At 38.2% G+C, this 26,250-nt stretch overlaps 1 protein-coding gene across 3 annotated transcripts in view; it reads left to right on the top strand.

Moving 5' to 3' along the window:
* SLC44A1 (solute carrier family 44 member 1) overlaps positions 1-26,250 on the top strand; it is a 212,292-nt gene that overhangs the window by 47,604 nt on the left and 138,438 nt on the right. For all 3 annotated transcript variants that reach the window (XM_061163489.1, XM_061163488.1, XM_061163487.1), the window contains exons 2-3: positions 8,303-8,392; positions 18,066-18,208. In XM_061163489.1, the coding sequence (XP_061019472.1) occupies positions 8,303-8,392; positions 18,066-18,208 (233 nt within the window). The remainder of the gene's footprint in view (positions 1-8,302; positions 8,393-18,065; positions 18,209-26,250) is intronic.

The raw sequence follows: 26,250 nt of genomic DNA, 5'->3' as shown, positions 1-26,250 counted from the left end.
TATATAATTCAACCACTTAGGGCAAGATTCTCTACACATTGTTTCATGTGGACTAGGTTTCCTTTTGAAGAATTTTTAGTGCTTACTGATCCCTGATTTAAACAAAAAAATAGAAACATTATCCTTACTCTCAAAAAACTCATCTTCTACTGGAGAAGTAAGTAATTATAATGTGAAATAATAATTATTGTGGTGGTGGTATGTACATAGTGTTAATACTAACTCCAAGGAAAGGAATGTAATCTATATTTTTGTAAATTATTTACCTATAATAGGAATTTGTTCCCTTCAGAGTTTTTAGGCACTGCCATAGAACTGAACATATATTTATTTCTGTGCACAATTACTGTAGACTAAAGATGTCTTCATTGCCAAAGACAAGATCTAATTTTGATTTAAGACATAAATTTACTCACTTCCACTTACCCATTAGCTATGATATATGATCAGAGTAGTCTTCATGTTTCTTCTCCATAAGTCATCATAGTCTTCATAAGTCAGTTCTTAGCCATTTCATCAGGGAAAGGAAGCACAGTTGGAATGAGAATCCTATCTTGAGTACCTGTGAGTTCCTGCTTTAAGAGAAAGGGTAATAGTATAAAAGTCAGCAAATCCATTAGCTACCGGAAACTGGCTGTACTATAGTAGGCTGGAGGTGCAAAGTACAGCTTTGGGCCTGTCAGTCTGCCCTTGGTGTCACCAAGTACTGAAGATATTCTGACACTTGTAGGCTGTGATGGGGAGAAATGAAGCCCCTAAAAACTATATAGTTAAAATAAAACCAAATATAATTTTAAATTAAAAATGTTACTTTCCACTGATTCAGAAGAAAGGCAAGTTAGAAATACTATTCAAGGGTTACAGACAGGTTTATCTGTATAATTTTGATCGTGTTTCTTTCCTCATGGAGGTAAAATATGCTGTGAGCTGTGTTGCAGGGCAGGAGGAACGTGGCCCCTCCCCAGTAATTGTCACGTGCTCCGGTACAAGGAAGACAGCCCCTGGCACATCTGATGGAAGAAGGACATCTTTGTAACAAACCCACAGTTTTTTTTTTTTTTTTTTTTAGGGCATTCAGGGAAAGAATGAAGTCATTGGCAACATATCTCCCCATGATCTTTCTGTCACTGCGTAAATGCATAACTTAGAGCAACTATCATTGGCATTTCACTCTTTTTCCTTAAACAGATGAATGTTTGTGGTTTAGCATAAAGTTCATGAACTAAGAAAAGCAGTTGGACACAGATGCCTGTATCTTTCCACTCAATGTATCTTATTACCTTTAACTGCCTGTTAAAATCATGCTTTTATTTTTCCCTTTCAAACATGAATTGGTATCACCAGGCTTAGCAAATGAAACAGATTACTTATGGTAACTGTACATAGTTATGCACTCCAAATCCTTGAGAGAGCTTTCCCAAAGGACAGGCAATGTCTTTCAAAATCCTATTACAAGATTTTATTTTCAGGTGCTGTGAACAGAGGCTGAAAGCCTCCATGTTTTATTGCTACCCAACTTCATCGGGTCTGCTCACTCTACTGAAAATTGTGGCAAAAATGATATACATCAGCTCTTTTATTCTTTTGTTACTACTCTGTGCAAATAAAAGCATATTGGGGAATTTAATGAACCATTGAGTCCTTGGAGGGAGCTTTGAAGATTTGGAGTGTATGACTATTTGTCTTTAACACTGGAGGTTTTTGTGTAAAGCAGATTGGCATGAACAAAATAAAGTCTTCACAGATATTCCACTGCTTACAACATATGTGCTTAAATCACAAATGTCTATAGTAGTGACCTTGGAGATGGAATCAGTGACCAGAGGCTTTCTGGTTGTGCTAAGGAGTAGAGCTGCTGGAACTATGATCCTGTTTCAGAGGTAGTCTGTTTACCCAGAAAATAGAGACTGTGGTGGTCAAAGAAAATTGGAGAGAGGAAATTTGATTATTCAAAAAAGTAATGAACACTTTCCAAGGATACATCCTGGAAATCTGCTGGGTGAAAGACCACATCTTAGCTTCCTTTAGCCTTCACATACAGAGTTGGCTTTTCATTGGAATCTGGGAAAGGCAGGGTGGATGGATCTGTGTTGTAGAGAGGTAGGCACACAGGAAGGATGACATCAATACGCCTGTGATTAGGTGTAGGCTTCAGCTTATTGCAATCCCTGGCCAATCAGTCTAACTCTACTTTTTGCTGTCCCATAGGAACATAAGCAAGTGTTGATAACCTTACAATGATAATCTGGATTCTGTTTGAATTTCTAAGTACTTAACCATGAGTAATGAATAATTGTGGTATACCTCCTGACTAATAAAAACACAGAGGCATGGGCAGTGCTGTAGTTGTGAATTGCTGGCCCAAATGGTGTTGGAACTGACTCTGGTTTGTCCTTTATTTTCAGGGTTAATACTACCTATACCCTACTTTTCTTTCTTTGGACCAGCCTCCCAGATTGCCACGTATTGTTGCTTTGAATGAAGGAGAATGCAGTTATCTAGCTTGCTCTGGGGAAATGACAAGGGGGAGCCTCTAGTCCTTTAGCCTATCAGAAATTCCAGCTTACAGTGACTCTGGATGTATGTGACCAGATACTAGTTAACTCAGTATTAGTGGGAATCTCAATGACATCAACATGAAAATATTATTCTAGTTAACTTAATAAATATAGCCCTGCACTAATTGTACCAAAAAACAAAGGACAATATGTCTTCTCTTTTCCAAAACCGAAAGGCCTCTTTCTAAGTGGAGCAGCCATAAAATGTAGTATAGAGAAATCTTAATGGCTACGAAGGGAGAAAAATGGCTGACTTGTGTTTTTTTTTTTTTTTTTTTTAATCAACTTAATGTTCTGTTTGTTTACCTCTACACATTTCTGAGTGGAATAATTCTTATTTGGCAGTCAATATTTCCCATCAGAGCTAGAAAGAATTTTTAGTATGTTTTGGGCATAAAACACATTCTATTTTAGACAACAGAGAATCATTTTTTAGTGTTTGCTTCAGAAGTTTATGAGGTAATTTCAACAAATCTTACAAATGTTTACTTAACGGTTCCCCATCTCTATTCCTGTAGTACTTTTTACACATCTCTATTTTGACATCACTTATGTTATCAAGTCCTTGGTTTGCCTCTCTTGCTAAACTAAAGCTTTGTGAGGGTAGGGGGCTATCTTACCTGGCTTTGGATCTCAGATTCTTTGTGTGGTGCTGAGTATTTATTTGAAGAACCGACAGAATGCTTAAAAGTGTTACCTGAAAAGTTAAGTAACTTCTTATATAATTTACAATACTGTTGTTTAAAGCACATTTTTCATTATTGTCACATAATGTTTACAAAAATCTCATGGGTCAAGGAAAGACTCATAGTACAAGGTAATAGTGTTACTGAGTTACGATGGGACTCTTTTGGGAATATTTGCACATCAATCTTAATTAGAAGAGAGTCAAACAGACAGTATGCAGAGTATAAAGAGGACGGGGGCATTTGGTCTTTGCCGTTAGGTATCACCTGGATCTTTGACGTCCTGGAGTTCGGACCCTGCTTGTTTCCAAATTTGAGACCTTGCTGGCTTTTTGTCTTAAGTCTGGATTGTCGCTATTGCCTTTCTGGTCCTTTTATGTCTTCCAGCCCTGCCTGTTTCTGTGAACTAGATTCACATCTGTCAGACCTTTCCCTTCCTAGTGGTTCCCTGGCTTGGCCCACCCTGCCTGCCCTGATACTGCTAATGCCTTCCAGTGATGCCTGATTTGACTCACTGGTTGTAACATATCACTTGTCAGAACCTTTGTGAGTGACTGTTACCTACAAAAACATTTACTCAACAACTTTATCTTCACTTGAAATAACATGGAAATCTAAGACAGAACTTTTCACAGGATTTATTTCCTAAAAAATGCACACCCTTATGAAATCAGATTCATCAGAAAGCCTTGGTTTTAGCTGTTAGGGCTCACAGTGCATGTGAAGTCTAGGATGTAGTTACCTGTACTATGACTTCTGAAAGAGATATTATGGAAGTTGGTTTTGTTTTGTTTTAAAATCTATGATGTGTAAAATGTAGGAAGGAATGTGAAGATGTTAAACATTGTGATAGTGAATGGTGAAAAGTTGCTCAGTCGTGTCCGACTCTTTGCGACCCCATGGACTGTAGCCTACCAGGCTCTTCCTCCATGGGATTTTCCAGGCAAGAATACTGGAGTGGGTTGCCATTTCCTTCTCCAGGAGATCTTCCCAGCCCAGGGATTGAACCCGGGTCTCCCGCATTGTAGGTTTTACCACTTTACCGTCTGAGCCACCAGGGACTAACTTTAAGGATTTGACTATAATACAGACATCAGGCAGACATCAGTTGTGATCTGACTTAGATTTACTTTTTATGGCCTAGTACTAGTATTGAAAATTGTAATTCTGCTTTCTAGGTTGTTAGTCTTGTAGAGTGTGCAGGAAGACTGTAATGTGAATGCTGTTATGCACATATATTTACACCCTTATTTTAAAAATACTTTATTATGGAAAAGTTTAAAACTTCATTTTACCTGTTTTTGGAAGTCTTTATTTCTTTGTGTAATATCCCAAGTTTGTCTCATACTCTTCTGCCTGAATAACTTTAACATGTTTTGTACTTCAGTTTGCTTTTGATAAATTCTCTTAGGTTTTGTTGAACAAGTCTTCATTTCTGAGAGACATTTTCTCTGGGTATAAAATTCTGAGTTAATAACGTGTTTATTTTTTCTTTTTAATTCTTTCAGTAATTAAAAGATGTCATCCCATGGTTTTTTTGCTTTGCAGGATTTCTGATAAGAAGTTTGCTTAATCTTTGCTTCTTTGTTTACAATGTGCCCTTTCCTACCTCTTTCTGCCATCAAAATGATGTCTCTGTATTTGGTTTTCAACATTTTGAATATAGTTTGTGTAGTGTATGTATGTATACATGTGTGTGTTGTATTTATCCTGCTTGGAATTCTCTCAGCTTCTTGGATCTATGGTTTGATTTCTTATGTTATTTTTGGAAAATTCTGTCAGTATTTCTTCTAACATTTCCTCTGCTCCACTTACTCTTCTTCTGGGATTACAGTCACACATGTTAGACCATTTGATATTATCCTATAGTTCTTGGACGTTCTGTAAGTGACCAAGGGAAAAGAAAGAGACTTGCTTAGAGACTTGCTTGATCTTGAGCAAGTCAAGCAAGTTTCTTTCTTTTCCCTTGGTCACTTAAAGACTTGGACTGTATGATTCCTTTGGTCTTATTTAGTTCCTGAAATGTAAGATTCTGTGAATGGGAAGAGACCTAACACTGATTGACAGCCTGTATTAACCTTATGCAGAATTTGAGAAAGGGATAAAAATCACATTTAAAAGTGCTTTTGAAAACATTTTACTTTTTCTAGGTCTATGTGGATTTTAATTGGAAGAAACAGACAGCATTAAATCCAGTTACCACTTGGTTAAGTCTGTTAAAGAATCATTAAATTTTTTCAACTGTTGGGTTTCCTGACTTGCTTGAGAAATTTCATGGCTTATAAAACATATCACTCTTTTTCTCTGTGCCTATAGAATTTTAAATTATTGGGTTGCAGTTTGCAGTGTGAGGAAAGTTTGCAGTGTGAGGAAAAACTAATGGAGGTATTTTTGCTCTTTACTGGCTAAGTGCAAAATGAATGATATTCTCACTGGATTTGGCTTTGTGACCACAGACTTGGGTTCAGATCCCAACTGCACAGTTGTGAAACCTTGGTCTGATAAGTTAACTTTTGGGTCTGAGTTTCTTAGCTGTGCAGTAAGGACGATACCTGCATCAGAGAGCTATTTTAAAGGTAATGTGTGTAAAGCTTTGGGTACAGTGCCTATTTAATAGTAATTAATAGCTGAGAGCTTTAAAAACAGTAGCTACAATGTAAGATGGCCACCATTAAGTTGAAGTTTTATTAAATAGAAGGGGAAAAGTGAGTTTAATATTCTTGCTATTCTTTCAGTGAAAGGGTCCATCTGGTAAAGGGATATTTTAACAATAGGGAGAAGGTTAACTGAAAAGTCAGTGTTGGTGAATAAGAATTATAACCAAGAGTTAGTGTTTACTATGTGATAGATGGTCACATTTAATCCTCAACATAGCCTATGAGATAAACTGCCCCTCCTGGAGAAGCTTTTCTTTATCTGAGTGAGGTTGACCACACCCTTTTTTTGTATTCTTCTGATCCACTTGGTACTCTGTGACTGTTTTTTATTTAACCCCTATCCTCTCTCCACTTCTCATCCCCAGTGAAAGGTTTTCTATGTATTTGGCCCAGACATTGCCCACAGTAAATTGAATTCTTGAGATATTGAATCATTGTGTTTTTCTGATCAAAATGAAATTCTACCATCTTTATGTTACAGGTGAAAATTTAGGCATTAAACGTGAATGTTGGTCTAAAGTAAAAATTAAAAAAAAGTTGTGAATAAAGAGAATGCTCAATCAGACTTGTTCTTCCTCCTTCCCCTAATACATACTATTTGTTAAGATAAGCAAATGTAATATTTCAACGTAGCCCTTGTTCTGGAAATCACCTTAGAGTAAATGTAATGAATTTCAAAGAGGCGTCCAAATTCTGTGTTTGTAAGTAATTTTACTGTAATGGATATTATTCAAGATTGAAATCATTTAATACAAAGAAACATTCTTTTTCATACTGGAAGCAACTGTCTTCCAAAACGCAGCCCACAATACAGGCATTCTTATTGGAATAACACTGGGAATAATGTCAAATTATTTTTGCAGGGTGTTTTTTTTTTTTTTTGGTCATTGCACAAATTTTCACAAAACTGTATTCCTGATCATAGATTTTTAGAACTGGAAGGAACCTAAGAGATTTAATCTCACTTCTTCCTGCCACCCAGAGAGATGAAGTGATTTATCTAAAATTGTTTAGCTACCTAATGACAGAGCTAAGGAGAAGAGTCCTTTATCCATCCGCCATAATGCTACATTCCTCTGGAAAAAACTGCCTACTCCCTCTTGGTTTTTAATGCTAGTTAGAGTCTGAGGGTAAGGTTTTTTCCCATGACTAACTAGTGCTCTTTTGTTTTCTTGTGTCGGTGTTTGGGAACAAGCTATTAAGTGTGGTGGGGTTTTTGTTGTCGCTGTTGAACAACTCAGAGCCTGAGGCACTGAAAAGGCATTTGTCTGGTTAGCATTTAGGGGTCAGGAAGGAGTGGTTGTAGCTCCAGATTTTTGCTCTTAACATCAATAGGCAGATGTTTTAAAGTTGAGTTTTGTAACCTAGGGTCTGAATTCCCTGAACTTTTTGAGAAAATTATGCAGCTACATGCTTATCTCCTAAGAAAAGGATCTGTAGCTTTCATCAGTTTGTCAAAGTTAAAAATTATTTTTTTCAGAAGGAGGAAAAGCTAAGCAAACTTAATTGAGAACTGTGTCCCCACTCTTTTTTTTTAGGTTTTTTTTTTTTAATTAAAAATTTTTAGTATTTATTTTGGCTGCACTGGTTCTTTTTTGGAACAGTGCGGGCTTCTCTAATTGTGGCATGTGGGCTTAATTGTGGTATGTAGAATCTTAGTTCCTCAACCAGGGATGGAACCCAGGTCCCCTGCATTGAAGGCATGAAGTTTTATCCACCAGGAAAGTCCCTGGGTCCTCATTCTTGAACTCTAAATACTAATTATACTAGAGGGTTCCCTTATCTCCAGCCTCCTTCTGTTAGTGTCCTTCCTTCTGACAAGCCTTCTAGATTGCTTCCTGTATCTTGTCATGGAAGCCACTGGAGGCCCTAGCCTTCTTTTTGCAGAACTTTTTCCATAAGTTTCCCAAGCCTTCTATAGAAATTCATTTTATTCAACTTCCTTCCTAGATGAGAACATGTAGAAAAGCATGTTCTACATTTTTAAGTCTGGCAAAAGTCACACAAAGAAAAAGCTACCACTAAGACTGACGTTGGAAGAATTTGTTTATTCATTTTAAAAAGTCTGTACTGACCACATGCCATGAACCCTCAGGCATTGTGTTAGATGCTGGGAAATGAGCAGTGGTCCTTCTTATGCAAAGCTCACGTTCTGCTAGGGACACGTCTCAGTGGTAGTAATTGAGCATGCTAACTGCTCTAATAGAGATACCAACAAAGCACTGAAATCAATCCTGGTCAGGAAGAGAGATGGGTATTAGGGTAAAATTCACAGAAAACTGACAAATATTTGAGTTGCATCTTAAAGATTCAGAGTTTAGATATCAGTGTTATGTTTGTGCCTTCCTCACTTCTACTAAAATTCACATTTACCACTCTCTTATTTTGTCTTTTCAATTAGAGCTCCAAGCGAGAATGGAAGCCACTGGAGGACCGTAGCTGCACAGACATACCGTGGCTGCTGCTTTTCATCCTCTTCTGCATTGGGATGGTAAGAAGCTCACAGATCCTCAGAACATGAACCCATGATTCAAGGGGATGATGGGGAGTTGGTTTGAAGAGGGAACTTGTTATTTAGATATTTATTTATATTTGTAAATGAATAATCCCTCTTGAATTGCTTATAACTGGAAGTTCTAGGATACCATAGAATTAGGTTATTTTTTTTTTTCCCATACAGTTAAGTGGTATTGGTACCCCTTGACTTTTTTTTCTTTTCTTTTTGGTTTGCATGAGAACTGAGGTCAAAATTAAGGAATAATTGAAACTCTCTCTTTGACTAGATCATTTCAGAAAGCCAGAAAGCCTTTGACATAAATATCCATGAACTCTAAGCTTGATGCAGGTGGTGAGCAGAGCAGTGGTCATGGAATCGAGTCCTGAGTGTTTATTCAGCCCAGTCACGCAGTCCTGATGGTTATTTTTTTTGCCAGTCAGTTTCTTTCAGGGACTTGGTAGTGCCGTTCTATGAAATTAGAGGTTTTGCTAGATGATATCTACAATGCTCCCTGTTGTGACTTTTTTTTTTTAGTTCTTCTTAGAGGGGCGGCCGGTTGCTCCCTGCCTCTTCCTCCTTCTACCCATCCTAGGCTCCTGCTGCCTGCTGTGCCTGTGGGACTAAGTGGCATTTCTCGGTCGGGGATCACGGGAGCTGGTGATTTTCCAATGGGTGTGGAGGATGGAGGAGCAGAGTCCCTGGTGCAAAGTGTTGGGGCTGTGTTTATTCACATTGCATCCCCAGTCTGCCCTGCGGGGGTTTCCACACAGGCTTCAGGGACTTCAGTGTCACTGCTGGTGTACTGGGCTGGACAAGAGGTAGAAAGCAGCCCTTTTAGAGCTAGCTGGTATTTCAAGCTAGAAAGCACTTAGAAATCCTCGTCTGGCCCATCACCCTCATTACACACATCAAGAACACGAGACCACAGAGATGAAAGTGACCATCTCGAGGCCACACTGCTAGTTAACGGCAGAGCTGGGAACAGAGCCCCGTCTCTTACCTTCCAGGCCAGTGCTCTTTTCTGTCACCTTGTTTCTCCCTTGAGGGAATTGCGCAGACAGTATTGTTCTCTCTTTCTTAGTCTTTGCAACTTGAAACACAATTATGCTACCTTCAGTTCAGTTCAGTTCAGTTCAGTTCAGTCGCTCAGTCATGTCTGACTCTTTGCAACCCTACAGACTGCAGCATGCCAGGCTTCCCTGTCTATCACCAACTGCCGAAGGTTGCTCAAACTCATGTCCATCAAGTCGGTGATGCCATCCAACCATCTATTTCATCCTCTGTTGTCCCCTTCTCCCGCCTTCAATCTTTCCCAGCATCAGAGTCTTTTCAAATGAGTCAGCTCTTTGCATCAGGTGGCCAAAGTATTGGAGTTTCAGCTTCAGCATCAGCCCTTCCAATGAACATTCAGGACTGATTTCCTTTAGAATGGACTGGTTGGATCTCCCTGCAGTGCAAGGGACTCTGAAGAGTCTTCTCCAACACCACAGTTCAAAAGCATCAATTCTTCAGTGCTCAGCTTTCATTATAGTCCAGCCCTTACACCCATACATGACTACTGGAAAAACCATAGCTTTGACTAGACAGACCTTTGTTGGCAAAGTAATGTCTCTGCTTTTTAATATGCTATCTAGGTTGGTCATGGCTTTTCTTCCAAGGAGCAAGCATCTTTTAGTTTCATGGCTGCAATCACCATCTGCAGTGATTTTGGAGCCCCCTAAAATGAAGTCTGTCACTGTTTCTATTGTTTCTCCATCTATTTGCCATGAAGTGATGGGGCCAGATGCCATGATCTACTACCTTTGGCATGCTATTTTTTCCCCACTCAAGTGTGAGTGTATTTAATCTTTTCCCATACCTTTTTTTTTTTTTTTTTTTTTTTTAGGAATCTTATTATTTTTCATTATTACTACTTTTTAGGTAATCTTATTCTGTGTCTCTCTGCAGCTGCCCACCTCACAAACATCATTTGAGAATTACAGAACAACCCTTTTCATGGCTAATGGGCAGAAGTGTGGACACCAGTCCAGCTTCTGAACCAAGGAAAAGAAAACAGGGAACTTTGATAAGATATAAGACATTCAGTAAAATAAAGAGTGTTAGTTTTAAAAATAATAGATGGCTCAGTTTCACCAAATCTAGGATATTTAGAAAATATCAGAATTACTCATTTCCTAACTTAGAACTTGTAAGATATTGTTCAAGAGTCTACTTAGTTTAATGAAGTAGAAACTGAAATGTAGCACCCAGGGATGGAGGAGACATTCTTTGCTAACAGAACTAGTCCACAACCTCTCCCTGCCTCCTGAGTTTCACTCTGAGACAAATAGCAGCTGACCTTTCAAAATTATGTTTATAAAAATATGTACCTACCTCCCAAAGTGCTTTTGATTTTCTGTACTAAAATAGCTCAGGAAAGTGCAATCACTAATGTTAATAGGCTGATTTGGGAGTGGCTGGAGAGTCAGGAGCTATTTGTTTACGGAAATGTTTTAATGCAATGGTAATTAATATAATGTTGATTTCAGTGTGGTGGTAATTAAGACCCATTGTGTGTACTTTTAAATGCAGGCATAGTGTTATTTGCTTTGGAATGTTTCTTTTTATGGATTACCATTCCTTGGAGTAGAGCTAACATCAAATTTTACCATGTGGAAACTGGAGAAATCTCAAAGTTCTGCCCACCTTACTGGCACAACAGTAAACAATTTTTTTTGTCTTCTGAATATTTGTTTTGTATGTTTTTGGTGATGGCGGTTTAGTCACTAAGCCTTGTCTGATTCTTGTGACCCTGTTGACTGTAACTCACCAGGCTCCTCTGTCCATGGGATTTCCCAGGCAAGAATACTGGAGTAGGTTGCCATTTCCTTTTCCAGGGGATCTTCCCCACCCAGGGATGGAACACAGGTTTCCTGCATGGCAGGTGGTCTGCTGCATTGCAGATGAGTTCTTTACTGACTGAGTCACCAGGGAAGCCTTGTATGTTTTTTAAGAGTTGCATTTCATTTTTGTCTTTAGATTTCATTCTGTAGTACCTTTAAGAGAAACATTCAACAAATATTTTTTGAGCATTTTCATGGGCTTGATGCTATCATTTTTATATATTTATCTCACTAAATTCTCCCAATTACCCTATAAAATTAGTTTTATCCCCAGTTTACAGGCAAAGTATAGTGAACATTAGCTTATCTAAGAATATACTGCTGCCCATGAGAGGCAAAAATAGAAAAGGAACTAGAATTTTCTGCCTATGTTGTTTTCATTTAGTGGCCAGTTGCTTCTGCTTTTATAGGCATTTTCTTTCTCAATCCTATTACAACCTATCATTCAAACCATATCTTTACTCACTGCTCTTACTTGCAGTTCTTTGCTCACTCCTTGGTACCTACTCTCTAGTTCTGAAATATTTTAAGATCTTGTCATCTTTCACTCATCTTCACCACTAAATCTTTTTATTTACACATGTTCATCTCATCATAAATATGTGTACTTCTCTTTTGTTTCTTCTCTTACTTTTAAAATATTTTCCATGCTTGAATTGTCTAGAACTTAGGATAGTTTTTAAAGTAAATTTCTGTCAGTCTTTATTATCATCTCCTAGATTGGCGCTTATTCAATATTTTGAAATTATTGGATATATGCTTACCCTGTTCTAAAAAATTACATGTTGAATTGTACCTCTTAATTTCTATTTTCCATTAAGGTAGTAAACAAGTGGTTCTCAACACTAACTGCATATTATAATTTGCTGGGATTAAAATAAAAAATACTCATGTATGGACCCCACCCCATTGAATGTAATTTAATCTCTTTGATTCTAATATTCAGCTGGGGTTGAGACCCACTGTTGTAGGCACTGACAAACTATTGCAGTTTTAAGCAAGAAATGATATGATTGAGTTTAGAAAGATGGCCCTGGTAGCCAGTGTAAATGTAAAGTCATTGTAAAGGGGGAAGAGATTTCAGGCCAACACTTTGGAGGCTGATGCAGTGGTTTAGATGAGTCCAAATAACTGGTGAAAAACCTGAAATAAAGAAGTAGTGAAAGAGAGCAGGAGACAGACAGAAGAAGTGGGATCAGTAATGTTTGATGTCATCAGTGTTGCAGGCAAGTGGGGTGACTAAGGGATTCTTGTGTTACGGGTTCAGTATAAGCTTTTTTAGCTCAGATCCTACCCCAGCTCCTTGTAGGTTCCAAACCCCAGTTTCTGTGCACATGAAGGAACAAGAGTAGGCTGGAGAAACAAAGTGCAACTCTTAGTCGCCAAGCAGTCACTTGATTACCAGTAAAGAATTCCTCAATAAGCATGGCTTGTGGAATGAAGCTTGGGCCACGTGAGCTCAAGGTTCTTCCCACCTTAGTTAGGCTGACTTCATTCTGTTCCAAGGAGAGGTATATGTGAAAAGAGGAGAGAAAAGAGATTCACATGGGCCAAATCTGCCCAGATCATTGTACCACAAAAGTCAGGATAAAGAGGAAGCTGGGGCTCCCCTAGTGTCTGTCGTGAAGAATCCGCCTGCCAGTACTGGAGATGCAGGTTCGATCCCTGATCTGGGAAGATCCCACATGCTACAGAGCAGCTAAGCCCATGTGCTACAACTACTGAAGCCCACATGCCCTAGAGCCTGTGTTCCGCAACAAGAAAAGCTACCTCAGTGAGAAGCCGGAGCATCGCAACTGGAAATTAGCGCCTGTTTTCCGAAACTAGAGAAAAGCCCTCACAGCAATGAAGACCCAGCACAGCCAAAATAAATAAATAAAATTATATATATATATATGTATATGTGTGTGTGTGTGTGTATATATATATAAAAGAGGAGGGTCCTAAAAGGAGTACATACTTTGGAAGACAGAAGATACAGACAACTCATACAACTTATTCCTAATCATTATTGCTGCTTACTATGGACCGGGTACTCTTCTCTGCACTCGACACAGATTTAATTTTCACAACTGCTCAGTGCTACTCTGGTTATCATCATTCCCATTTTATAGATAAGGGGGCACAGGGATATGTTAAATAACTTGTCTAAGATTACATGGTGGCGGCATTGAACCCAGGAGAGACGAGGAAGAAGGCAAGGCCTCTAAGTGACAGTCCCTTCTTTGTTGCCTGGAATTGGGAACAACAGAAGCTGCTGTTGAGAACATGGACCTGTAGAACACAGTAACCTCACCTGCCAGTTAAATGTTGTCTCCTCAATATTTCAGACTCTTTGAGCAAAGAGTTTATCATTACTGCTTCCTCTAGTGCAGAGTTAGAAAGCAAGAGTCCTCTCCCTCTGTATCTTAGCAGTCTAGTCAGAAATGGTGCTTCTAATGGAGATGGGGCGTATGCCGGAAGGGAAAGTGGTTTGGGGAAATGTGGAAGGAGCTGAGTTGTGGACTTGTAGGGTGTGTGGGTAGAGAGAAGCTGTTGGAAATATACAGAGTTGGAATTTTGAAGAACGATCTGGACTAGAGCTGAATTTTAGAGCCATTATTGCATAGGTCGTCCCTTCAGACTGCTTTCAAGGACCTTTTTTATTTTATAGTCTTAGTCTAGTGCTCGGAGCATAGTGTTTCTACCTCATTAACTATTGTGAAGCAGGCAGCACAAAGGGAAAGACTCAAAGACTCACTGAAGTATTTAGTCACCTGTGTGTTGGGCTATGCTTTGCCAGGATCATAGAATAGGAAGAACAGCATGCCAGAAATTACCTTAAGGTCACCTGATCCAAATGACTGCCTGCTTTCTGTTAGATCCTTTGGATTTTCTTTTTTTCTTTCTTTTTTTATTATTGTGGTAAAGTATACATAACTTCGTTTTCCCTGGTAGCTCAGCGGTAAAGAATCCACTTCTAATGCAGAAGACACAGGAGGCGCCAGTTCCATCCCTGGGTTGGAAAGATCCCCTGGAGAAGGAAATGACAACCCACTCCAGTATTCTTGCCTGGAAAATCCCATGGACAGAGGAGCCTGGCAGGCTACAGTGCATGGGGTTGCAAAAGAGTCAGACACCACTGAGCAACTGAGCGCACACACACACATACATAACTTAAAATTTTTTATTTTGACTATTTTTAAATGTACAGTTAAATCCATTTACTTTTAATCTACTCTTCTTCACCACCCCCACATACTACATGCTTAGTCATTACAGTGGATCGGAGGGCCCATACTTCTCCCTGAAAGTATAGCCTAAAAATGTTTACTCTGTTTCGATTAATAGTTTTCCTTAGAATCATAAAATTTTGGAATTAGAAAGGACTTTTGAGACTAATCTAATTCATTCCTAGTGACAGGTAAAGAGACTGAGGCTCAGAGAATTTAAAATGATAAAGTGACTTACCTGGGGTCATGAGTATTTGCAGCTGGTTTCAGTTCTCAGTACATATTCTTTGTCTATGTTTTTTTAATTGCTCAGGCTGCCCTTGAAATAGCCTGTCTGATTTTTGCTCCCTCATGCTCCATTAATATTTTTTTCTTTTGAGAACATCTCAGTTCTTTCAGGGTGAACTTGATATTTCCTAGACTTCCAACTATTCTTGTTTTTTTCTTCTTTCCTCTTTCTTAGAGTAATATATCCCATTAAACTTTAAAGAAATCCCAAGATCTGGCAGCTTGTCAAAGCTTTTAAATTTATTTTTGAAATTTGTTTGCATAAGTATTAGCTCTGCATCAGACTTTCTAATCCTATGCTGTTTGCTGGGTCCTAATAGCCTCCTGGTCTCAGAGTTCTTGGAAAAGGAAGAACAGAAGCTAAGTGTTACTCTAAGGTTTGACAAGTTAGTTACTAGCAGACTGACTCCAAGTGTTGTTTGAGGTAAGAGAGGTAGTCTTTGAGAAAAAATTCTGGATATATTTTCATTAATCCCTGGGAGAAGGCTGTAAGCCTAAAGTCTTTTTATCTTGAAACACAATGCCATATTCATATTCCCTCCCCACCCCTCATACATGTTTTGTTGACTTTTTTTTTTCTTCAGAGCAAAGTTAAGACCTTTGCCTTGCTCAGTGGTGTGGTAAAAGCTCCATGTGTGAAATTCAAGCATTGCTTGTGAAATGAAACGTGTCCTTTTTTTTGACTAAGAGTGAGTGAAACTAAGCCAAAACTCTTACTTAAATTGAACTAAGCTTGTGATGTGAAGGAGAAATGAACACAGTCCATTAATTAGCAAATTGTTTTTCTCCCACGTAGGCAATAGGCACTTATTAGTTGCCAGAGTTGCCTGTGATCTACCATCCCTGGTTTCTTTATCTGATTTGAGTCACCTCCTATTTGTGATTAGATTTGTCTGCTCCTTCTCACTCTCTTGAAATAGCAGTTCTGAAAGCACTTCAGTAGCTCAGTCATTTTAAGATCTTAAGCATGATTCTATTCCTTGTGAAAAGACTTCCTTTCTCTCTAGTGATTGCTCCCTACTATAGGTGTATAAAAGCTTTCCTTATCCCCCTTACAACTTGCTTCATTAATGTGATTTCCTTCTGCTAAATAATACTCCACCTGCCTCCTGGAGCCATTGAATTATAGAGTACATTCTGTAAAGTTTCTCTCACCCTATTGTAATTTCATGTACATTTTTTCTCATCTGAAACTATATTGCTTCCTGAATTTGGATTTCACACTTTTTTAAAGAAATGAGATTGTCTTTTTAGTTATATTTGGCCTAGCTCTCCATTGTCACTGCTTGTGCCATATGGGACATCTCCAGGATAACAGTCGTGGTCTCTCTCTCTCTCTCATTAGCTTCCTATTCCCCTTTCCCTCCTACAGCTTCTCAGCCTCTCCACTCTCATGCTTTGGGAAGCTACTAAGAAGTTTAGATGGCCCATGTCAAAATATGTCAGTGTCCCATTTTACCATATATATAGACATTTATAATTTATACTCTGCCTACCTCCCAGAAGGATATGAGGTGGTCTATAACTAAAAAACACAAACACACACATGCACAAAAGCACACACATGTACATTTCCAACAGTGCTGTTAAAAATAGTCATAAAGGGACTTCAGAAACCATTGAAGGCCATCTGTAACACAAAGTACTTATCAAACATAAGAACATTTCTATAAAAAGTGAAAGAAGAACATAACCTTTTAATTATGCAAGGGCTCTGCTATTTTAGACTAGTAGCGAAAGAAGATGGTAATTGTGGTCTGAATGTTTCTCTGTAATGACAAAATGACTGACAATATTTCTCACTTCCCCCAACCCCCTAGAAAATTTTTTCCCAAAAGTTAGAACTGAAGGGATTTTTGGTTAATCTCCAATTACTGTTATCAACTTCTTTAGTCTGACTTTTTCATTAGCAGCTACAATATATTGACTACCTGCTGCATACAGACCCAGCTAAAAGTTAGAGATGCGTTATCTCATGGAGGCCCCATCGTTTGGCTGTGAAATAGTTGATATTACTTTTTGCCAGAGATGAGGAGGAAACAGTCTAAGAAGGTAAACGGATCAAGGTTATATAGGTTGTAAATGGTAGAGTGAGGGTTTGAATCCAGATCTTTCTGGATCCTCTTTCTATTACTCTATGATGCCTCTTGTTAAAGAACTATATTGGAAAGGTTAGCCATTAACCTTAGTATGTTTTGTTAAAAATAACAGAAACTCAATCTTTTAGTGACCGCATTTGCAAGAATATATCTTAACCTCTGTGTTTTCTCCCATTTCAGTTTATTGATAGTGACTCACCTTATTATTTCCTTCTCTTATGCCCAGTAGCCGGCAGTTGAGTGTAGGGTTTATTGCTTTGCTTTGATCAATGCATCCTTGACTTGGCAAGCATGATGCAGTTCTGAAGCGAGTACCATTTGCCATTGGCACTGTGGTGAAGCCTATCCCCATGAAATGAAGTGACCTCTGTGTCACATGGACCCAGGGCCTCACTGTCCTTGAGTCTCCAATATTCAGAGCATGAATGTACTTCACCGTATTATTCTTTGGCTTCCACACAACTTTATTGCAGGAAGAAAACAGAAGTGTTGTGTGTACTGAAGTGATAATTTGAAACCCACATACCTATTGCTCTTTGAATTTTTGTCTTTCATCTCTTGCTATTCTTCATTTAATAGAACACTTTGACAACCAAATAAAACTAAAGAATGGGGACTTCCCTGGTGGTCCGGGGCTAAGACTGCGAGCTTCCAATGCAGGGGGCCCCGGCTTCAATCCCTGGTCAGGGAACTAGATCCCACATGCTACAACTAAGATCCAGTATAGTCAAATAAATAAAAGAATGAAGAAAGCTAGGTTTGAGTCTTATGCCCTGATTTTTACTAGCTTCTATGGCCTTGGATGACTTATTTACCCTCTCTGGGCCTCAGTTTCCCCATCATGAGGATTAGAGATAATGTATGGTGAGCAGCTGGTACAGATCCTGGCATCAAGCAGATGTTCAGTACAAAGAAGCTGCTATTATTATTATTATAAAATGCAAAGACATACTTATGATGTAAAAGCTTGAGATTTGTTTTGTTATTGTAGTAAATAGTGTTTCCCTGTGGACTTCTTTGTACAGCTTATGTGAAACCCAAGGAAAACAGTGGAATAGTGTTTGCAATAAGGAAAGAGAGCTCTTTGTTCCCTTCAGCGGACAAAAGAAGCTCATTATCGTATCAAGTAGTGGCTGTTGCTATTGAAATGGTTTATTTGTATGTTTTTTTCTGTTTTTTCCCCTAGGGATTTATTTGTGGCTTTTCAGTAGCAACAGGTGCAGCAGCAAGACTAGTATCAGGATACGACAGCTATGGAAATATCTGTGGGCAGAAAAATGCAGAGTTGGAAGCAATACCAAACAGTGGCATGGACCACACCCATCGGAAGTGAGTAGACTGTGGCTGAATGGTGAACATTGTGGGAACTTGAAAGGGGAGGGGGCGTCCAATTTTTCTTACTGTTATAAAGATAATATCTTACTGAAGATTATTTTTATATGCTCTTTGTTGGTTTTTTTTTTTTTAACTGTCCACTTGAATCATTTCTGGTTTTGGTCTATAAATACATTTACCAGGAAACAAAATTAGGTGCCGTGTTAAAATGGCCTACCTTAAGGTTTTAATGAGTAAATGCGTGATTTGAGAGAGTTACTTTTGTACTCTGTTTTCCCATTAGCCTCTAGGCTGTACATGAAGTTTTAACCCAGAAAACAATATAATATTTTTCTTCCTAAGACTACTTGATGGAAGGCAGAGGGATAATGGATTTTGACACTGTAAAGTTATAGTGAAACATTTTGTGGTGCTTCATTTATAAGTACACACTTATTTCCAATTTTATAAAAGATATATTTTCTTTGTCAGACTTTGAAATTTCTTTTGAGTTTTCAAGGTTCGGGTTTTGGATTTCTTGAAATTCCTGACTTAATCACCTCTTCTCTTCAAAAGAGCTATTATTTCATTTTTACTGTCTATGGGGGAAAAGATATCAAATGTATTGTATGTATGATGTCAATATATTTGTTCAAACTGTGTATTTATGCCCATCAAACTTTATTAGAAATGGCATCCCACTCCAGTATTCTTGCCTGGAGAGTCCCATGGATGGAGGAGCCTGGTGGGCTACAGTCCACAGGGTCACAAAGAGTCGGACTCGACTGAGTGACTTAACTTAATAAATAAAGACAGGTGTTTAGAATTAATCAAACTAATTTTAAGGTTAGCCAGTTCCATTTGTGAATTTTATAAGAGAAGACTAATGCAAATAAACACATTTTTTAAACTGTAGTTCTATAATATTTGGAGAGATAGAATAACTCTATTTATTGTTAGATAAATATGTTGATTAAATCTGGGCCCCTGCTAAAGTAGATTAATTTGATAAATTGAAAAACTTGAAAAAATCCAAATAGTTAATCTTAAGAGATATTTCTCCATTTAATGAAGGAATAATGCAGTTCAAATAAAGAATTTTAAATAGTAATAATGAATATTTGTATAGAATGCAATAGTCAAGAAGTATATGATACCAACCTGTGGGATAGGGGTAGCAAAGGCTTAGAGAGATTGAAATGACCTCCCCAGAAGTCTGATGGGCAGTGGACTGTCCAAGATAGACCGTGAGCTTTTCTCTTGACAGAAGTGAAAATTGGACTCAAGAGCGTAATTTGGAGGATTATTTCATTTGTCTTTCTTTTTGATTGCTTTATGAAATTAACACAAATTTTAGACTTTGTGTTATTTACTGTAGCAAGTCTACCCATGTATTTTGTTTTTACTTCTAATTTTGGAACAGTTTTAGGCTCACAGAGAAGTACAAAAATAGTAGAGTTTTGCATATCTTTTTTTTTTTTGGAAGGTAGTGTCAAATATTATATACTCTTTAATGCTGGTGACATGTACCAGACATATTACCATCTGGGTAATTGAGGAGACAGGAGAAAAAGGACTCTAGTTCCTTGGGTTTACTGTTCACATGAGGTCATGATCATTTTTATGGCTCCCTTTTAACTTGCTAGTAACTCCAAGCATGTTCTTATCATAAAGTTTGTGTAATTGTCAGTTCATCCTTAACCTTTTGGAGGTTCATTTGGTTAACTTTTAAGAAATATTTTATTTTATACTGAAGTATAAATGAGTAGGAGGCACAGGAGATGTGGGAAGAGCCCTGGAGGAGAAAATGGCAATCTACCCCAGTATTCTTGCCTAGAAAATTCCATGGAGAGAGGAGCCTGATGGGCTACATACAGTCCATGGGGTTGCATAGTCAGACACAATTGAACGCACACACACACACACACACACAAACACACATGTTCACACAGATGATTAACATTGTTGTGTTAGTTTCAGGTGTATAGCAAAGTGATTGCTATACATCGACCTGTATCTATTCTTTTTCAGATTCTTTTCCCATTTAGATTGTTGTATAATACTGAGCAGAGTTCCCTTTGCTATACAGTAGATCCTTGTTGGTTATCCAATCTAAATGTAGCACTGTGTACATGTCAATCCCAAACTCAGTTTTTAATTTCAAATCCTCAGATTATTCTGTGTACATTTTGGCCTCTTGCAAAGAAAGCCTCCTTATTATTTTGAAAAAAATGGTTCGTTTTCCCTGAGTGCCTAGCATAGTTGGGACACACTCATGGATAGTTATAATAGGGTAATCCCTCAAGTATAGCAATGCCTTAACTTATGTATCCATGTTAAAATTTATTTTTGATCTCTACTTCTTCTTTGCCCATGAGCATTTTAGCCCTGAGCCATTTAAGTATCTCTGTCTATGAAAGTGAAAGTGACGGTCGCTCATCATGTCCACTCTTTGCAACCCCATGGACTGTAGCCTGCCAGGCTCCTATGTCCATGGAATTCTCTAGGCAAGAATACTGGAGTGGGTAGCCATTGCCTTCTCTAGGAGATCTTCCTAACCCAGGGATTGAACCTGGATCTCCTGCATTGTAGGCAGATTCTTTACCATCTGAGCAACCAGGGAAGCCTATTTCTATCTATAAATGGTAATTTTATAAATGAATGGTACAGTTTTGAATGTACGTTTCTAAGGTAAGTCTATACTATTTGGATTTGGAAGGAGATAGACAGTCTTTGTGTTTATGAGAGTCCTTTGGACTGCAAGGAGATCCAACCAGTCAATCCTAAAGGAAATCAGTCCTGAATATTCATTGGAAGGACTGATACTGAAACTGAAACTCCAATACTTTGGCCACCTGATGCAAAGAACTGACTCATTTGAAAAGACCCTGGGAAAGATTGAAGGTGGGAGGAGAAGGGGATGACAGAGGATGAGATGGTTGGATGGCATCACCGACTCAATGAACATGAGTTTGAGTAAACTCCAGGAGTTGGTGATGGACAGGGAGGCCTGGCGTGCTGCAGTCCATGGGGTCGCACAGAGTCAAACACGACTGAGCGACTGAACTGAACTGAACTGAACTGAACTGAACTGAACCTATACTCCATTCTCTCTCTCTGTTTTTTTTTCCTGCCAAGTGTTATTGATTTTCTGCTTTTTCACACATACATCTTTGGCTTTATTATAAATACCACACCCTTCCATTCCTACAGGATTTTTTATACCTGATTTGTCTTGACCTTGATCATTTTCTCCCATCCCTTATCCTTAGCACCTAATACCTGATACTTACTAGGGCCTCTATACATAGTTGTTAAATAGGTTAATGAATGAATCCTCTAAGATATTGAATACAGCTTTCTTGCCTTCATGAATGTTGTTTTTTTTTCCCATCAGAAAAAAAAATCCTCCTATTCTTCATGTGGCTAAATTCTATTCATTCTATTCATCTTTCAGATCTCAGTATAAATGTTACTTCCCAGAAAGGTATTTTTTAAGCTAGTAATTTAAGTTCCACTGTGCCCTGTAATATGTGTAATTATACATTTATTTCATCCTTATTTGTTAAATGTTTGTCTCTTCTAAGTTTCATGAAAGCAGAAGTGAGGTCTGTTTTGTTCATGGCTATATACTCTGTACCTGGAATATAGTAGACACTCAAATGTTTGTTGGATGGGTAAATAAACTTATTTATTTTTGAATATGTTCTCAGTGAAGTAGAGTCTGAGGATCTGGGTATTTTAAGGTTATTCATGCATTTTGCTGACTGTCTTTCCATAAAGTCTCTTTTATTTACATTCCCACTGACAGTGTCTGAGATTGCTTTATCTTTGCTAGTATTAGTAGTTTTTGTACAAATTTGATTCAACCACAGAATGATATTTTATAGTTTTAATTTGCATGCCTTTGATTATTCATGAGTGTGAAACCACCCCCCACTCCCACCCCCCATATGTTTGTTGGCCTCTCCTGAACACCGTTATGCCAGCACATCTATTCTTGGTCTTCTTATCTCTAATCCTCTCCATCCTTTATACTGTGATAGGATTAAGTTCTTTAAAGCCCTTTTTACTGTCATTTCCCTGCTCAAGAGCCTTTCCCTTTGTATTGTTACCTATTGAAAATGAGCCCACTCAGCCCTGGCGTGACCTCGACCCCATGTACCTCTGCAATCTCCCCTCACTGTTTCTCATTGCAGTGGTGCCTCTGTCCATGATACTCAGCCGATTCAGCCTCTGTGCTGTGTCTCTCTCTCTCTGCCAGTCTGAATTCTTGAAAGAACGTGGGACTTATATCCTCTCTATGGAATATTTCAAAGCTACCTTTATCCCAGAACTTTATATTGGATTTCTGTTGCCTTTAAGTTGTTGTCTAATTATGTTGTGCTACTCATCTGCCTATATTAATGATCAGTTGCTAGGTAACAATATTTCCATAAACATAATGGCTTACAACAGGAGACACTTATTACTTCACAGTTCCTGTGGGTCAGGAATCTGGATGCGGCTTAGCCGGACTCTTGCTTCAGTCTTTTACGAGGTTGCCACAAGGTGTTGATTAGAGCTGGGGTTCTCGCAGGGAAGTTCCCCTACCAAGCTCAGCTGGCTGTTGGAAGCACACACTCCTCGATGATTGTTAAGCAGAGAGCCTTAACTCTTTACTGGCTATCAGCCAAAGGCCACCTTCAGCGCTTGCTACATGGGCCTCTCCATATGGCAGCTTACTTCAAAGCCAATAGGAGAGGGTGTCAATACAGAGAGATACAGATACAGAGAGTCTGTTAGTAAGATGGAAGTTACAATATTATGTAATGTAACTGTGCAAGTGTTAACTCCTCCCCTTTGCCATATTCTACTGGTTAGAAGCAAGTCACAGGCCCCACCCAAATTTAACAGGAGGATTCTGAATTACAGGAGGTAGGACCCTAATTAAGGGCCTCTCAGAGTCTGAAAGCCACACTGCCCAACTCTGTCTTCCTGGAGCACCATGCTTTGTATGACTCCCAAATTTCAGTACCTAAGAGTCATTTCATAGGGGCTTGTTGAATTACAAGAAAATAGGAAGGAGGTAAGTCAAGAGGGACATGAGAAGGAGGATGTCTTTGACCTATTCTAACCAGAAAATTTAAGATGCTAAGATGCTAAGATGACTGTAAGAATTCTCTTTGTAGTAAAAAGTTTGTATTTTATTTATTTTTTATCATTTTAATTAATATGTTCTTTTCTCCCCAAATAGTATTTACTATAGTAATAAAGATGTGTAGGAACATGGCAGACAATATTTTATGAGATAGTGGAATGCTTCAACTTCAAATGGATTATGTCCCAAAGTTAATTTTTAAGTCAGTTGGATGAGATGTGTAAAATTTTTCTGCATAGAAACAATGCTATAAATAAGGCTCTGAGGCTGGGTCAACCTGGAAAAGCTCATTTATCTTAGAACCATAAAGTGCCAGAGATGAAAGGGATCTTTAAGATTATCTAGTGGGTAACCTCCCTAAAGCATCACATCAAATACATGTGAGCACCAAGAAGGCCCAGAGAAGAAAGTGGTTTGTATTTATAGCTGAGCTTTGGTGGTAATGGTCCTATAAAGCATGGGCATGGCTTATAGCCAATTTTTTTTTTTGGTAGAAAAGATTAAGGTGGTAATAATTTATTTTGAACTGATTGATGATTCCAAAAAACGTATCTCTTCTGCCACATCCTACATTGCCTATCATTTTCAAAACCAGAAAGCTAGTCTTAGAGTGTATGTGTCAATTTTTAGACAGAATCATTATTATTATAGAAAGTGTTCTTAGAAAAGAAGCCCTCATCTTCCATACCAAATTGGATAAAGCAGAGATGCTTCTAGTTCTAAGATACCTGGATTAGTATATAGGAGGACTATACAGGGCAAACCATCTTGCTCTTTTGACCCCTGGTAAGATGACTGGGGAGGCATTGTGTTTTCACCATGGATGCTCCCTTTTTATGGGGGCTTGGGATGGGATGGGATAGGCTGTGGCAAGGTGACAGTGCTCTTAGCCTACATAGGCTATTACAAAGCCAGGTGAGGGTATGTAGGGAATTGCTTTTAATCATTTTGATATAGGCACTTTATTATTAATAGGACTCTGTTCTCCATTCTGCAGACAATCCTAACACACAGCTTAGTGTCCACTTTCTTTGTTACTCTAAGAAATTTTCCCAGTATATCTCACTTATCAATATTGATTTTTCCCGCAGAGGTTCTGAAGGTGTATTTTTTTGCACAAATCTAACTTCCTTCTTTATCTTTTTGGCTTTTCTCTAAGGAAGCCATTAAAGTCCCTGTTGCTGATAAAGGCTCTGTGGTCCTAAAATGACTCTCAGATTTCAGATAAATCAGTGTTAACAAGATGTACAGGAAGTAGGCTTCCTAGGAGGTTGATGGCATGCATGTGTGAGTAAAATCTATCAGGGGCATTTTGTCAGTAACCTTTAGCAGGGTATCTAGTGTGAGTTTTTCTTCTTTTCTTTAACTGTCTCATCTCCCAGAAATTCACAGCTTAAAATGTTTGTGCTGTAAGGGCCCTTGAGATCTCTGAGCCCCTTCATTTTACAGGCGAAGAAACTGGAGTCTAGGAAACGTCAGTGAACTAACGAAGGCAGTGATATCAGGACTAGCTTTCCACCCCGGGCTTAGTCTAGTGCCCTTTGCATTATATGCTACACTCCGGTGAGCTACTCAGCGATTCCCTCTCTCACCTTTTTTGCTTTTGGGGCCTCTCACTTCCAGCATTTAAAGATGAAAGAAGTTTTTACTAGAACATGTAAAGAAGGACAGGTTATATAAATCGATAAAGTTATAACTAAAGAAACTTTGAAAGGAACCAAAATACCTATACAATCTCTGGAGGCTTTGAATAATTTGCAGGCAATCTTTATGTGTTTCTTTTTCTGTCAGATAAAGAATATGAATTTTAATGATGAAATGCATTATACTTATTTCACATTTGGACATTTTTTACCATTTGTATGCTTTAAATATTCATTGAAAAACAGTTTAAAACTGATGTTACTTTCTATAATTGATTGTTTAACAGGTAATGGTCTTATTTTAAAGAAACTCTAATTTTATAATCTCTACATAAATACGGAACAGACTTTAACGGCCACTGATTACCTTCTCTAAAGCTCAGAATTCTGTAGGCTTAGTGTCTAGTTTAGTCCACCCCATGATTGCTAACTAGGTTATTAACTGTTTTTTTCCCCCTTGTTTCTTTCTTTTTTTTAAATTGAAGTATTGTTGATGTCTTCCCAGGTGGCTCGGTGGTAAAGAATCCACCAGCCAAGCAGGAGATGTGTGTTCGGTCCCTGGGTCAGAAAGATCCCCTGGAGAATGGAATGGCAACCCATTCCAGTATTCTTGCCTGGGAATTTTCATAGACAGAGCAGCCTGTCCGGCTACATAGTCCACAGGGTCGCAAAGAGTCGGACACGACTTAGTGACTGAGCAGCCGCAGGAGCAGCATGGTTGATGTACAATACTGGATAAAGCTTATTAACTTTTATAAAGGCTTATTTATTATGTAGGGGATTGGTACTGATACTATGCCCATACGAAGAATGTGTTTACTCTTTACACATGAGCAGATTGCCAAGCTTTTTGGGCCTATACTATGCTATATAACCATACATTTTAGGAAGAGCTTTATAAAAAAATTATAATACAAAACATACCTCTTTGAAGATTTTCTATTTATTTATTTATTTTTTTGGAAGATTTTTTAAAGAGTTATCAAACCTTGTTGATCGTGCATACCTGTCTCTGTTTGGAAAAAAATAGAAAAGTAAAGATAAAATTTGCCAGAATACTCACTTTGAGGATCCTTTTATCAGCTCTGTACAGTTCTTCATGTTTATATGACTGAGACTTACTTCTCTTCCTCTCAATGACTTAAATCACATTACTGCCTACTAAATGACTATCCTTCACCAGTCTCTAAAATTCTATTATTTTATTAGTCCTCAGCAAATGTTTATTGAAAGTCTACTGTGTTCTAGAAACCTTTATTAAGAATAACAAAATA

This window comes from Dama dama, chromosome 16, assembly GCF_033118175.1.
Source record: "Dama dama isolate Ldn47 chromosome 16, ASM3311817v1, whole genome shotgun sequence".
Taxonomy (NCBI): Eukaryota; Metazoa; Chordata; class Mammalia; order Artiodactyla; family Cervidae; genus Dama; species Dama dama.
Note: the sequence above shows the minus strand (reverse complement) of the source record. Positions and strands in the feature narration are given on the sequence as shown.